The sequence below is a fragment of the Sarcophilus harrisii genome, chromosome 3 (assembly GCF_902635505.1).
Source record: "Sarcophilus harrisii chromosome 3, mSarHar1.11, whole genome shotgun sequence".
NCBI lineage: Eukaryota > Metazoa > Chordata > Mammalia > Dasyuromorphia > Dasyuridae > Sarcophilus > Sarcophilus harrisii.
The window spans coordinates 393,255,362-393,271,391 of record NC_045428.1 but is presented as its reverse complement, the minus strand read 5'-3'; the positions used below and the strand labels follow the sequence as shown (position 1 = coordinate 393,271,391).

Genomic DNA, 16,030 nt, shown 5'->3' with positions numbered 1-16,030 from the left:
ATATACATATATGTATTACTTATGCTTGTCTTCTGTTTTTCTGAAGGTAGATAACATCTTTATAAGTTCAAATCTTTTCATATTTTTCTAAGTCCACCATTTTATTATTTTTATACCATAACAATATTCCAATCTTATACTGTCTAGATATTTTAAATAGTCTAAAACAATATTGATTAAAGTTTCCCTGTTTTTTCCCTTTTGATTAAATCTATTTTAGTTTTAACTTTGTTTAAGATCATGATTACTACTCCTGGTTTTTTTTTTGCATAATAAATTCTGCTTCTGATCTTTATTTTATATTTGTGTATATCTCTTATTTCCTATCCCTCCTGACACCTCTGCTTTATGTTTACCCATGACTTTGTCTTCTTGTTATTTAACCTACTCCCCCATCCACCAAGGATCCTCTCCCTTATTCTTTTCCTCTACCTTTTCTCTTTACCCTCTTGTTTCTGTCTGAATTTAAAAGGCTTTTATAACCTTCCAAATATATATATATATATACATATATATATATATATATATACATATATATATGTATATATATATATATAGTTCCCTCTTTATCCCATTCTCATTAATCTACCTACCTTATTCCATTCCTGTTAATTTACACATCTTTTTATACCCCCCCCCCATCCTATTCCCTCATCCCTTATTTCTTTATAAATTTAGAAGACTTTTGTTTCCTTGTAAATATATGCATTGTTCTCTCTTTAACTCAGGTTTGATTTGAGTAAAGTTCTCTCCAAAAATCCCTCCCTTATCCTGTCCCTGTTCCCTATCCCTTTATCCCAAGATTGCTTTTTGAATTTAGGAGACTTTTATACTCTTCTAATTTATATGTATTGTTCCCTCTTTAACCCATTTCTGATGAGATTAGGGTTCCAAAAATATTAGCTCTCCTTCCCCATCTAGTTTCTTAGTGTCAGTTCTTTCTCTCACACCTCATTTGCATAATTATTCTTTTTATTTTTCCCTACATCCTTTCCCTACCATTTTTAGAATTATATCATACTCATTTCTACCTTAGTCTTTCTTTTGAACAACCCAATTACTAAGGACAATCTTAAATATATGGTTTACATTTCCATTTGTCCTTATTGAGCCTCTTGTAATTAATTAGTCTTTGATAGGTAACTTATATTTCTTTTGTATCCAGTATGAAAAATTTTCTATTAAATTCAGGTCTTTTTTGGAACAAAATCCTGAAACTAACAACTCAAGTGCCTTTTTTTCCATTCAAGATTTATGTTTAATTTCTGTGGGTATGATTTTTGGCCACAACCTCAATTGTTTTGTTTTTTGATTTTGTGTGTGTGTGGGGGGGGTATGTGTGTGTGTGTGTATACACATATACACACATACATACATATAGTTCCAAGACCTACAGTCTTTTAATTTAGCTATTGCTAGGTCTTATGTGATTCTAATTGTAGCTATGTCAAATTTGAATGATTTTTTTCTTGTTGTTCATAATATTTTCTCCTTGACCTGGGGGTTTTGGAATTTGGCTATAATATTCCTGTTTTCCTCATAGGATTTCTTTTAGGCAGGGATTCATAAATATTTTTCTATTTCTACTTTTCTTTTTTTCTAACAATTTTTAAAAATTATATCATGTATTTTTGTATCAAGATTCTTTTTTTGATCATAATTTTCAGATAGTCTGGTTATTCTTGTATTATTTCCTCTTGATCTTTTCTCTTTCTTATGAGATTTTTCACATTTACATTTTTTATATTTTGTTTTCTTATTTCTTTGTCTCATACCTTTACTGGCTTCCCTTTGTTCAATTCTATTTGTGAAGGGATTGTTTTCTTCCTTAAGGTTTTGGATCTCCTTACCTAATGGTTTGACTTTGTTTTCACAATCTTCTTGTTTTGCCTGGGTTTTTCCTATTTAAAAAACAATTTCCTCAGTCTCTCTCATTTGACTCTTAAAGTTTATTTTAAGTTCTATGAATTCTTTTTGGGCAAGTAGCCATTTGACATTATTTTGGGGAGTAGGAAGTAATGTTTTCAGTGAAAACTGGCAAGACTTAAGTGAATTGATACAAGATGAAGTAAACAGAATGAACAGAACGATTTATACAATAACAACATTGTAAAAATAAACAACTTTGGCAGTTTTATGTACTTTGATCTATACAATGACCAATCATGATTCTTAAGGACTGATAATAAAGCAAGCTATATACATTCTCCTGACATAAAAATAAAGGATTCAAGCTGTACAAATACATGCATATTTAAACACACAAGTATATATGTATGTATATATTTGTGTATATCTATAATATACATACATACATACACACACATACATACATAGTCAAAACAGAAATTTATTTTGCTTTACTATGAATCAAGAGTTTTGTTCATCTTTTCATTTATTTGCAATTTTCAAACATCATTCTTAATTAAATCCTTTAGGGCCAAAGAAAACAATCAATCAATCAATATATTTTAAGTGCCTACTATGTGTCAAGTACTATGATAAGTCTTAGGGATAGGAAAAAAGGGAAAAGACAGCCCTTGGGATCAAAGACCTTATAAGCTAATGGGTGAGACAACATTCAAACAAATGTATATATAGTTATACACACACACACACACACACACACACACACACACACACATATGATAAATAGGAAAGACTTAACAGAGGAAAGGCACTACAAAGAATTAAGAGGATTTGGGGAAGGCTTTTAATAAAAGATGAGATTTTTATTGCTATTTAAAGGAAGCCAGGAAGACTGGTAGATAGAGCTGAAGAGGTAGAACATTCCTCTACAATATATCCCTTCAGATATTGAAGGCAAAATGATGTTTCTCTTATTTCTTTTCTTTTCTAGGCTAAACATTACCAGTTGATTCAGCTGATACTCATCAAATCTTCATAATTCTCACATGACTAACTGAAAGGGATCATTCTTACCTTTTAAGCACCACAGAATTCCTACAAAGTACTTCTGAAAACTATAAATCCCATAATTATTACATGAGTTAGAAATTTTGTCTCCCCTCTCTTTCCCACTCTACAATAACTCCATAGTGTATCCTTGATAACTACATACTGATGCAGGTATAATTCTTGGAAAATGAAGAAGAAAAGGAAGTGGGGGAAAGAGTAGGCAATAAGTTTTTTCTATAATAGAAAAGACCAAACATATGAAAAAGGGCTCTAAATCATTATTGATTAGAGAAATGCAAATTAAGACCACCCTTGTGGTACCACCTCATAAGGCTTAGATTGCCTAACATGACAGAAAAAGATAATGACAAACGTTGGAGGGGATATGGGAAAAGTGGTACACTAATACATTATTGGTGTAGTTGTGAAATGATCTAACCATTCTGGAGAGCAATCTGGAACTATACCCAAAGGGCTATCAAACTGTACATATCTTTTGATCCAGCAGTATCTCAGTATATCACTATAAAAAGCTTAAAAAAAGAAAAAAAACCTTTTTTTTCTGTATCCCAAAAAAGATCATAAAAGAGAAAAGGACGCACAAGTGTAAAACTGTCTGTGGCAGCCTTTTTTATAATGGCAAGCAACTGGAAATTGAGTGAATGACCATCAGTTGGGGAATGACTGAATAAGTTATGGTGTATGAATATAATGGGATATTATTGTTATATAATAAATGATGAGCAGGCTGATTTCATTATGTTAAATAAAATGAACAGAACCAAGAGAACATGGCATACAGTAACAAGATTACATGATGATCAATTGTGATGGACTTGGCTCTTTTAACAATGAGTTGATTCAAGGCAATTCCAATAGACTAGTGATGAAAAGTGCATCAGAGAGAGAGAGAGATTTATGGAGACTGAGTATGGATTAAAGCATAGTATTTTCACCTTTGTTGTTGTTTGCTTGCAGGTTGTTTTTTCTTTTTTCTGTCTTTTCCCCTTTTGATCTAATTTTTCTTGTGCAGTATGATGAACATGGAAATGTGTTTAGAAGAATTGCACATGTTTATCCTATATTGGATTGCTTACTATCTATATAGAAGGGTAGGGGAAGGGAAAAAAATTTGGAATAAAAGGTTTTGCAAAGGTGAATGTTGAAAACTAGTTTTGCATGTATTTGGAAAAATAAAATCTTTTTAAAATGTGAAAATAAATAGAAAAGAATAAAAGTAATGTGACAATGATACTATAATGAGAAAAAATGTCTAGCTACTATATACATGTATGTATCTGCACATGCATGTATGTATGAATATGTATATGAATTTATGCCAGAACACAGGACAACAAATTAATCACATATTGAAATATAGATATTCTTATTAGATATGAATGTTGAATGAAATATATGTGAAATCTCCAACTATATATACCATCCCAAAAGGAAGGTTGAGATCACATGATTTTCAAAACTGTTATATTTATGCTTGCCATCTAGGGGAAGGGGTGAGGGGAAGGAGGGGAAAATCTGAAACACAAGGCTCTGCAAGGGTCCGTGTTGAAAAATTATCTGTGCATATGTTTGGGGAATAAAAATCTTAATAAAAGAAAAAAAACTTTTATATTTATGTCAAAGGCCTGTAATTCCATCATTGTGGGAAAAGTATTTTCCTTCACCATCTACCAATGCAGATTGCAACCCATCTATAATTTATCAACTTAGAGAAATTCAGAGATGTCTTACCTTTGCTTTTAATACCAGTTCCTTATGTTTATGAATTAATTCTTCATTTTCTGACAGTGATGAACCTAGGTGCTGTTTTTGTAAATCTTTTATGGTTTTCTGAAACCAGCAGGTTACCTAGAAGAGAAATAACAACAACAATGACAACAAATATTACATTCAAAAGATCAGAGCAAGAGGGTAAGATTTTAGAAATATTTCCTCAACCTTTCAAGATTTAACAAACTAATCCAATTTCTCTTTTAAACTTATCTCATGCATTAAGTCAGTATCATCAGGTTTTCATTTTTCTTCATATAAAATACCACCTGCTCAGGTGAAGGGGGAAAAATCCAGAAAAGTATGAAAATGATTTATCAGTTTGGTAGATGACATGCCATGAAGAAAATAACCCCATCTCAGCTCTAACAAGGAAGGACTAAAATATATTCCCAAGCAGGATATAAATCATACATTCTTTTAAAACAAAAGCATCTCTAAAATTGTATTCTTTTTCACATATGAAATGATGAATCTGAGGAGCTTCACAGTTACCTATGACAATATTAAATAGCTCTGTGTAGAAAAATCTTTTCTATTGTAGAGAGTTAATGCAAGAGGATTGGGTTTGCTGCATTTCCTGGGAAATCTATACTCAAAAAATAAATGGAGTGGTTTGAAAAGGTCCACTTATATTGTAAATGACAGAAAGAATGATTTACTCATTTCAATTTGATATAAACAATAGAACATATCATGAATAGTGTTTAAGCAAAAGAAATGATGGAGAATTCCAAAGGAAGCTATATCTCTTTAAATGAATGAATGCATAGATCTTATGATATTATTATTAACTAATCACCCATACAAATGGCTGTTTTAGCATGCAACAACCTAATCTCAATTCAAGAGAATGAGAGTTATTTGGTCTCACGATATTTTCCAATTACTCTGCACAATCTGGGCAATCTTTGATTATCAAAGAAAACAATACAATCAAAACAGAGGTAAAGAAATATTAGAGATCATCCTAGATCTTTGTCATCAAGGTTATTTCTTGAACCATTAAGGTTCATGGAAAATAGATTATATGCTCTCCTTTAAGGAGGTATAGGAAGTAGGTTGGCCCAGAGGGAAAATAGCTCCTTCCTATATTTGTCCATGAAAAAGAGAGAAAATAAGATGGAACTCAAAATATTATAAAAGTAAATCTTGAAAAATATCTTTAAATGTAATTGAAAAAAATGGTATTACAAATTTTAAAAAGAAGATACTCGTGTGCACAAATATGTGCATAAAATAAATTTGGGTAAATTCAAATCTAGAGTCTTCTTTCTTCTTACTTTGGATCCCTGAAATTCAGTTTTCTCACCTGTAAAATGAGAAGGGTTGTTCAAGATGATTTGTAAGGTTGCCTTTGGAGCTAAATCAATAACCCTATAAACCCCAGAGTAGTTGGTTGGTTGATTTTCAAAAGAAGCTAATGAGTGATGAGTTACTAGGGTCTGCCTGAAATTTTAACATCTTTTATAATAATGCTGGGGGTTTATTCTCAGTACATGATAATTTAGCCAGTATTCTTCAACCAGAAATCTCTATTGATCAGAATTTCTGCCAAATCTTAGACTATAAAATCACAGAATTTTGGGAGTGGAAGGTATCTTGAAGAGCATCCACTCCAACATTCCTCAAAAGTGGTCACCCCACCTTTCCCTGAAGAGCTCTAGTAAAGAGATTGCATGACCTCCTAAGGTAACTTCTTTGATTTTTGGTTAGCTCACATTGTGAGATGTTTTCTTTACAGGAAGCCTAAACTGGCCACTTTGAAGCATTCATCCACTGTTGGTAATTATGTTTTCTGGTGTTCAACAGAACAAATTTATTCCTATAGCTAGATGGCACTTAGAGCACAGGACTTGGGGTCAGGAAGACATAAATTCAAATCCTGCCTACTTAAGCTAGTTTTCTCATCTGCAAAATGGGAATAATGATCATAGAGTTTTGTGAGGTTTGAATGAGTTAACAAGTATAAAGTACTCTGTAAATCTTAAAGTTCTATATAAATGCCATTTTAATGTTATCATTTCATGTGTTAGCCTTTCAAATATTTGAAGGTTTCAAACATGAAGATGATTCATCAATATGATAGATGACGTGCCATGAAGAAAACAACCCCTAAATCATCCCTTTTCCTGGCTAAATATTCCACTCCCTATATACTTGATAAATATAACAAAGCATGATGATACTAAAAATGATCCTAAATTACCACAAAATCTTTAAGTTCTTCTTCAGGATAAGAGTATGATTAAAGATTATTTAATTTAATTTCTCCTGATAATTAAGAAAAGTGAGGTGTAGGAAGATTAAGGAATAAAGCAAAATCTCCCCTTCCATGCTGGATAAGAAAGTTTACTGGAGTAGTATTGAAGATATCATTCTGTGAAGATTGAAGCATTACTATTTTCTCTTTTTTTTCTTTTACATAGTTTTCCCCTTTTTGTTTGGATTCTTCTTTTGCAACATAACTAATGTAGAAATAGGTTTAATATTATATACATATATACATATATATATATATATATATATATATATATATATAACCTCTATCAAATTGTTTACCATCCTGGGGAAGAGGGAGGGAAAATAACATGGAACTCAAAATCTTATAAAAGTGAATCTTGAAAACTATCTTTAAATGTAATTGGAAAAAAAATAAAATAGTATTACAAATTTTAAAAAAGAAGATACCTATTCTAATTTTAATTTCTTAAGAAATAAAAGCATTTCACTACCCTGTTTAAAGTGCTATTTAAGCTACTTGGTAAGTATAATGTGCATTAAGTTGAAGCCATTGAGATTGTTTATTCATCAATAGACATAAAAGGTGTTCATTAATTTTTCCAATTTTAATAGTAGAAAAAACCCTTTATCACAAAAAAACACGCCATGAACCCATTTAAAAATCACAAATAAACAAGGGAATTATTGAAGAAACTGGATAAAAGCAAAGAAGATCATTAATTTAATTTAATTTCAACACAATGGCAAAGTGGTTAATGAGGCCTTGAAGTGAGTTCTTTTTTTCCCTGTGCAATAAAACCAAATTTTACCAATGCTAAAATAAAAAGACTTTATGAAACATATTGTTAGTAGCTCCATATGTCTCTCTGGTACATGGATGGTTGATTTTCTTTCTTTTTTTTTTTTTTTCTTTTAATCACAACAGAATTACAAATATCCAAGGAAAAAAACTGGCACTATTTTTGTATTACACACACAATGCAAAGAAATAGGGCAAGCCTTATATCCTTAAGAGACTTTCTGAGTTGGTTCAACCTTAAAAACGCTGGTGTTCAAGCAGGCAATAATTTAAGCTTGCTTGAGAAAATATGCTCTCCCAAACAAGGGTAAGTATAACTTTAAATTCTCCTTTATCTTGGTGTCTATAGCAAACTCTCTTCAGCTATGGTAGAGTTCTTCCTAGAAGCAGGATCAAAATCTATACATGCTTTATCACACTACAAGATACTTCAGGGTTTCTTCCAATGGTTATAGTGATTATATTCATCTAACCTCAGATTAATGCATATGGCCAAATTGAGAATATTCTCTTTTGCAGAGCTTTATTTTCTTAACTGCTGAATTTATTTTCTTTTTTTTAAGATTGGTACTGACCCAGAAAAATCTACACTGAACTTCACAATTAGAGTTTGACTGTCATGTTCAGTGTGATCTGACAAATCCTCATGAAGCCATATCACTAAGCAATGCTGCTAGAGGCAACAGACCATTGTTTCTTTCTCTGTGCCCTGAAAACTCTCCCTGTTCTTGTAATTGCTTGATTTCCATTTGGGGTAGTTCAACAATTTTACAGCTATTTCAGTCCGTACACCTTTTTTTTATTTTTTACTCCCAAAAGCAAAAAAATTGCCTTTAGGTAAAGGAAAATCAAGGTTACAATATTGTGAATTTGAAAAGATCAGAATACAAAGTCTCAGCAAATGTGGGACTCTGACAGGGCTTGAAGCCAGCCAGTCTAGATTTGACATCTAAGAAGGGACTCAACTAAATCAATGGTTCATCTAATAAAAAATGTTAAAACTTACTTTGCATGGACCATAATAGATCAGGGTAAAATCTCTACCTGTCCATGGTGACAAAGACAGAGGATATAATATTTCTTTTATTTCTGCTTTGATTCTATGTTTTTCTTTGATAACTGAAGGTTGCCCAAATCAGGCAAAGTGATTGGAAAACAGGATTGAAGCCAAATCATTCCCAAACTTTCCTGATTTGAAATTGGATTGCTGCATGACTAGGATAGCCATTTGTGTCAGTGATTAGTTAATAATAAAATAACAAGATCCATGTGTGCCATATTACATCATTATTTAAAAAGCTCTAGTTTCTTTATAGTTTTACATCATTTGTGACCTTATTGGTGAAGAGGTCTCAAGATTGTTGAAAATTCCTTAATAGAGACAGTGAATGCAGGGGCTGGAATGGAAAAAAAAAATGAATTTGAACAGGTGTTCCTAAATCCTTAAGATTTTGAATACACTGAACTAACAAATATAGATGTTAGATGAGTAAGTCAATGGCTTGGAATTCTAAGGATATTTGAATTCCTACTGACCAAATATGGCTACTGTGCTAATGCAGCAAAATGAGCACAAGAGGCAACTGTGAAATTTTGGGGAAAGTGCTTAAGTTGGAGTCAGGAGGTATGGGTTTGAATCTCAGTTCTGGTATCAGTATACTGTTCATGAACTAGTCACTTTACTTCCATTACGTCATCTCCAGAAATTGGTCCTCATTGAGAATGAAAGAAACAACAACAGAAACGGGGCATCAATCCTTAGATGCCTGCCGCTAGAAAACATTAAATATTACAAACAAATAAATTTCTCTAATAGCTTTATATGGCTGTGAATCACAGAACATTATGTTTGAAGAAATATCAAAATTGCAGGTCAATGGTAAAATGTATATTGGGTGTAAATTGGCTATTGCACACTACTACCAATAATGCACACACAATGAGGGAAGTAAAAGAGATACCAAAGAAGTCATGTATATTCTGAAAAGGTTGTTTCATCATAGAATAATAAGATCATAGAATTAAAGCAGAAACAATTCCTAGAGGTGATCCAGTCTAACTCCTTCAATTTCCAGTGCTTAGCACGTTTGGCACATAGTAGGTACTTTGTATTTATTGATTACAGATGACAAAACTAAAACCCTAAGAGAAGAGATAACTTTAATGGTCACCTAGGTAGTAAGTAGCAGAATCAGGATTTGAACAAAGGTCCTCTGACTTTGAATACCATTATCTTTCTATTCTATCATCCTGTACCAAGAATAAAAGATTAAAAACATTGTCCAGCTTTGTGTAGGCTTTGAAGTATATATTACTTTGAATTGCAAATGAAAAGAAATAGTTTAAATGGCTCTACACAGGTACCCTCAGGCAATCAAAACAGAAAATTTATGGAAAGATATGGGTGATCAACAATCATATGAAGACATCTCAAATCACTAAATCAAAGAAACCTGCATGGGTATAAAAATATTTATAACAAATCTCTTCAGAGTAGCAAAATATTGAAAGTTAAGGGGTACCCATTAATTGGTGAATGGCTGAACAAATTATATGAATGGAATGGAATACTATTGTACCATAAGGATGAAATGGATAATTTCACACCAAATTGGAAAGACCTCTGTATTGCCCAGAGTGAAGTAAACAGAATAAGAAGAATATTTTATACAATGACAACATGATAAAAACAAATAACTTTGAAAGAATAGAACTCATTATTACAACGACATGCTCACAAAAGATCAAAGACAAAATACAGTATCTTCTTCCTACCAAAATGATGATAAGCATAAGATCCAGAAACAAATATTTTGGAAGTGGCTAATATGAGAACTTATTTTGCTTTATTATGTATATTTGTTATGATTTTATTTTTTCCTTTTATTGTTTACTGTTCAATGGGAGCATAGAGAAGTAATAGGAGAAAGAAAAAATGAATATTAATTGTAAAAAAAATGATAAAATTAAACTGAGAAAGATAGGGATGAGAATTATAGAGAATTCATTTTAGATTTTTTTTTCCTTTTAATACTCCATTCAACATCCATCTTGTACATAAAGCCTTTCCTGATTTCCCCTCCAATGCTCTCCTTCCCCAAACTATATTTACTTTTTTACATTTTAAATATGCTTCCTTTATTACTTTCCTTGTCTTTTTTCTCACCAAAAAGGTTCTGAAGGGAGAAATGTTTGTATAGCCTCAAGGTATGAAAGCAAAACACAATTATATTAGGAGCTCGGGATACTGTCAAGACTATTGACAATAAAAGGCTTACTTTCAGATTGGCTAAAATGACAGGAAAAGATAGTGACAAATGTTGGAGGGGATGCGGGAAAACTGGGACACTGATGCACTGTTGTTGGAGTTGTGAACGAATCCAGCCATTCTGGAGAGCAATTTGGAACTATGCTCAAAAAGTTATCAAACTGTGCATACCCTTTGATCCAACAGTGTTTCTACTGGGTTACATTCCAAAGAGATCTTAAAGGAGGGAAAGGGACCCACATGTGCAAAAATGTTTGTGGCAGGTCTCTTTGTAGTGGCAAGAAACTGGAAACTAAATGGATGCCCATCAGTTGGAAAATGGCTGAATAAGTTATGGTATGTGAATGTTATGGAATATTATTGTTCTGTAAGAAATGACCAAAAGGATGATTTCAGAAAGGTCTTGAGAAACTTACATGAATGGATGCTGAGTGAAATGATCAGGGTCAGGAGATCATTAAACACTTCAACAACAAGACTATACGATGATCAGCTCTCATGGATGTGGCTCTCTCTTTAACAATGAGATGATTCAAACAGCTCCAATTATTCAGTGATGAAGAGAATCAGCTACATCCAGAGAGAGAACTATGGGAAATGAGTATGGACCACAACATAGCATTTCCACTCTTTCTGTTTTTGTTTCCTTGCATTTTTGTTTTCCTTCTTAGGTTTTTTCTTTCTTTCTAGATTCGATTTTTTTTTTGTACAGCAAGATAACTGTATAAATATGTAAACATATTGGATTAACATATTTAACATGTATTGGACTACTTGCCATCTAGGAGAGGGGGGGAAGAGGGGAAAAGTTGGAACATAAGGTTTTGCAAGGGTCAGTGTTGAAAAATTACCCATGCATATTTTTTGTAAATAAAAAATAAAATAAATAATAAAAAAGAATGTAAATTTTTTTTTTAAAAAAAGAAAACCCTTGATAGATTTATAGTATCACTCCACAGCTTTCATCAGAGAAGACCCCATGGATGGTGTAGTATGTCAGGTAGGGGAACCCTCTGGCTCCTTCTCCCATGATCAAATCTATTCCCCCCTGATCTCCTGCTTAGGAGCAAACCTCAGTGGTACATACTACCTTCCCATCTTCTTTCTCCACTTCTTGCTTTGGAAATTATAGTGAGATCAGTACCATATTCCTTCTTATTAAAAAAAAGTGTTTCAATCAGCTTTTTCCAGTATTGTTCTATTCACTATTTCTGTTCCTCCCCCCCCCCCAAAAAAAGACCCTTCTCTTGTCACCATTCCCCTATATGTTCTGTCTTCCTCTATTAAAATCCAAACTTCTGGAGAAGAGGGATTGTCTTGATATTATATATGTGCCTCCAGCATTTTGGTAATACAGTACATGACACATAGAAGGTGCTTAATAAATGCTTGACTGATTGACTGAAAACTATAAAAACTTTTTAATCTTCTCTAAGCAAAGAAAGAACCCATCCTGATGGAATCACAGAAGTACATGTTGATTAGAACTTACTTCGCTTGAAATCAGAAAACCTGGAGTCAAATCTAAGCCTCAGATATTAATTAGTTACGTAATTCTGACCAAGTCATGTAAACTCAATTACTTCATCTGTAAAAAAGGAATAAGAATAACTAATAACACTTCACCAAGATGGAAAGATCAAATGAGTTAAATACTTTCTAAATCTTCAAGTGTTATCTAAATATCAGTTATTATATTTGTACTTCCTATTTCACGAGCTATTTTGAATGAAGTGTGTTTTTTAACTTTATAACAACACATCTGTTATTTATTATTATTGTGTTGGGGAAGGAGGATTTTAATATTTTTAAAGCTACCTAGGGTTTTCCCAACACATTCAATTAACTTAGTCCATATCACATTTCCTAGTCTCTTTCAAGAAATGCTCCCCTCCCATAAAAACCGCAGGTGAAATGCAGTAAGAACCTGCATGATTAAAGATTTCTCTGGGTCCTGACTATTATCCACTCCTTGCCCCCTGATGCCAGATTGCAGTTTTCCTGAGCCTGCACATTTACTACCAGATATGCTTTGAGAAACAAGTTAAAGAAAGCCAATCCTGGTCTCAGGAGTAACAAGATCATCATGAGGCTGGTTACATCTCATTGTGTGGCATTTTCACATGTGGGTAGCCACTTAGATCAAATTTACTGTATTGGGCTGAACCTGGCTGAGGAAGGGATGCTCAGCAGCCTGTAACTTGATTCTCACAAACATTCCCTGCTGCTGAAAACAAGTCACTCTAAATAACAGAGGGCATATCGACTTCAGTGGCTTTCCAATGAATCTGCTACAGCTCTCCCCTTTGCAAAGCTGCAGCTACTCCAAACTAGCTTTATAAGCTTTTAAATTATAGCAGCTGCTGTCAAAAGAATGAATGATAAGTGATTTAAATGGTACTTTATAATGCTCATTTTTAACATGGTCTCAGCAACATAAACATTAAGAAAAAAAATGGAGGAGACATAAAGGTGGTTCCTTAATTTACAAGAAGGTGAGGGAGTAAGGTATGAATTTTAATTAATTGGAGGTGGGCAAGAGAAGATAAAGAATATTTTCCTTTCCACAACACCTATCTGTGGACATAATGGTTCTTTTGTGTCTGATCATTCCACTAGTAATCAATCTTAGAGATCAAGACTCAGAACAACCATGCAGCAGGACAAGGAAGGAATTAGGCATATTTGCACCCCTGTGACAACATAAGAGGAGGAAGGAATGGGAGAGAGCATTGTATATTTATTATGTACTAGCTATAATATACTTAAAGGATATTTATTTTTTAAAATTAAGGGTGCCACCAAAGGGAATATGTAGGATTTGGGGAGGGGGAAAAGGGGAAGGGCCAAGATACAAGTAGATCTTCCATCTATAACTTTCAGTTATTTCACTTGTGTCCAACTCTTTGTGACCCCATTTGAGATTTTCTTGGCAGAGATACTGTAGTGGTTTGTTGTTTCCTTCTCCAGCTCATTTTACAGAAGAAACTGAGACCAAATAGGGTTAAATGACTTGCCCAGGATCACACAGCTAGTAAGTATCTGGGGTCAGATTTGAACTGGCACTGTATCCATGTGCACAGAGCTACACTCGAAAATGATAGAGTCTCACCCTTGGGTTCAAAAAACCAACCACAAATATAAAACTGGAAAGGCATTATTTCAATAGGAGTTCAATTGGGAATTCTGGTGTACTGCAAGTTCAATGAGTCAACAGCTAAATGCTATTAATGAAAATAAGGCTGCTATATGATGATCTTGGCTTGCATTTTTTTAATCAGACCTTTGATTTTATTGGTATAAGGAACATTGCCAACAGTGAAAATTATCTTGTGCTCTGAAACTTTAAGCAACTCATCTCAGTTTGTAGCTAGATGGCACAATGGATAGATTGCTGAAATCAGGAGTTGATTGAATTGAAATCGGTTCAATGGTCTCAGACACTTACTAGTTATATGAGCCTGGGCAAGTCACTTAACCCTGCTTTCCTCAGTTTCCTCATTTATAAAATAAGTTAACAAAGGAAATGACAAACAATGACAATGTCTTTGCTAAAAAAAAAATCCTAAAAGGGGTCACAAAGAGTTAGATACCACTGAAAATTGACAACCTTAGATAGACATCTAGTCCAACTCTTATTTTGGAGATGCAGAAACTGAGATCTACAAATATCAAGAGGTTTATCCAAGATCATACTGACGCCTTTATCTATCAAGTTCTTTTATTGAAAAACTAGAGTTTGGTTCCAAAAGACAGGACTAAGAATAAAGGATAGAAGTTACAAAGAAGATTATCATAATCACCTCTTTCTCCAATCTTCTCTTTTTCCAACTACACAGTCCTGTTTTCATAAAGTTGCAGCCTTCTCTAGACATGCTTTTAGTTTGGTAATATTCTCACTAATAAAAGAGTCTTAGAATTATCTTTAGATAGAAAGCTCCAGATCTGGCCTGACCAAGGTGGGCTACACAGGGTCTATAAATCTTAACTGTTTCAGATGCTATTTTTCTATTAATATAACCTAAAATCATATTTTATACAGATGCCAGTTTTCTATTAATACAGCCTGCAAATCATAGCTTTCTGTTTACCAAATATATTTCTAGTAAGTTTCATTTTAAAGACTTTCCAATTCAGTTCCTTCTTACCTTTCCAGACCCTTCAAGCACTGAACATTTCTACTAATCTGACCTATGCATAATACTTTATTCCTTATCTTCATGAGTTTGTACAACCTGGTTATTATGTCTGGAATGCACTCTCCCCTCACAGAATCCCTAGTTTCCTTCAAATAGTTGGTTCAAATAGTACTTGCCAGAAATCCTATCCTGATACCCCTATTGCTAGTATCCTCCCTTGAGAAATTAATCTCTATAAATGTCGTATTTGCTTTATGTATCCATGGGGGTCTTTCTTACAATAAAATTTAATTTTTAAGGAATATTTGTTTTTTGTCTTTTCATTTTCGGGGCCTCGCTAGTGGCAGATAGTGCTAGGTCTGGAGTCAGGAAGAACTGGGTCCAGAAATGGCTTCAGATACTTACCAGCTGTGTGACCATTCCATAGGTTATTTTATTTTATTTTTTTTGCTGAGACAATTGGGGTTAAGTGACTTCCCCAGGGTTACACATCTAGGAAGTGTTAAGTGTCTGAGGTCAGATTTGAACTCAGGTCCTCCTGCCTTCAAGGCTGATGCTCTATCCACTGGGCCACCTAGCTGCCTCTATAGGTTATTTTAAGAAATCTAAATGCAAGTCTTTATATTCATTACTATGAAATTCCATATTGTTGATTTTTTACTCATAAAGAGAAAACCTAGGTTGGAAAATGAAGACTTGGATAAAATTATGGAACTTCAAATTAAGGTTAGGAAGTTAAATGGACTAATTAAGTTGACTGACATCATTAAAAAGTTTTCTTTTCATAAAAAGAAAAAAGAATCTATTTGTAGTAAAATATGGCAGCTCTTTTTGTGGTATCTAAGAATTCAAAATTTAAGGGACGCCCAT

At 33.1% G+C, this 16,030-nt stretch overlaps 1 protein-coding gene across 3 annotated transcripts in view; it reads right to left on the bottom strand.

The window, feature by feature from the left end:
• The window catches only part of CCDC141 (coiled-coil domain containing 141), a 257,825-nt gene that overhangs the window by 153,471 nt on the left and 88,324 nt on the right, over positions 1–16,030 (bottom strand). For all 3 annotated transcript variants that reach the window (XM_031960388.1, XM_031960387.1, XM_031960389.1), the window contains one exon: positions 4,672–4,788. In XM_031960388.1, coding sequence (XP_031816248.1) covers positions 4,672–4,788 — 117 coding nt within the window. The remainder of the gene's footprint in view (positions 1–4,671; positions 4,789–16,030) is intronic.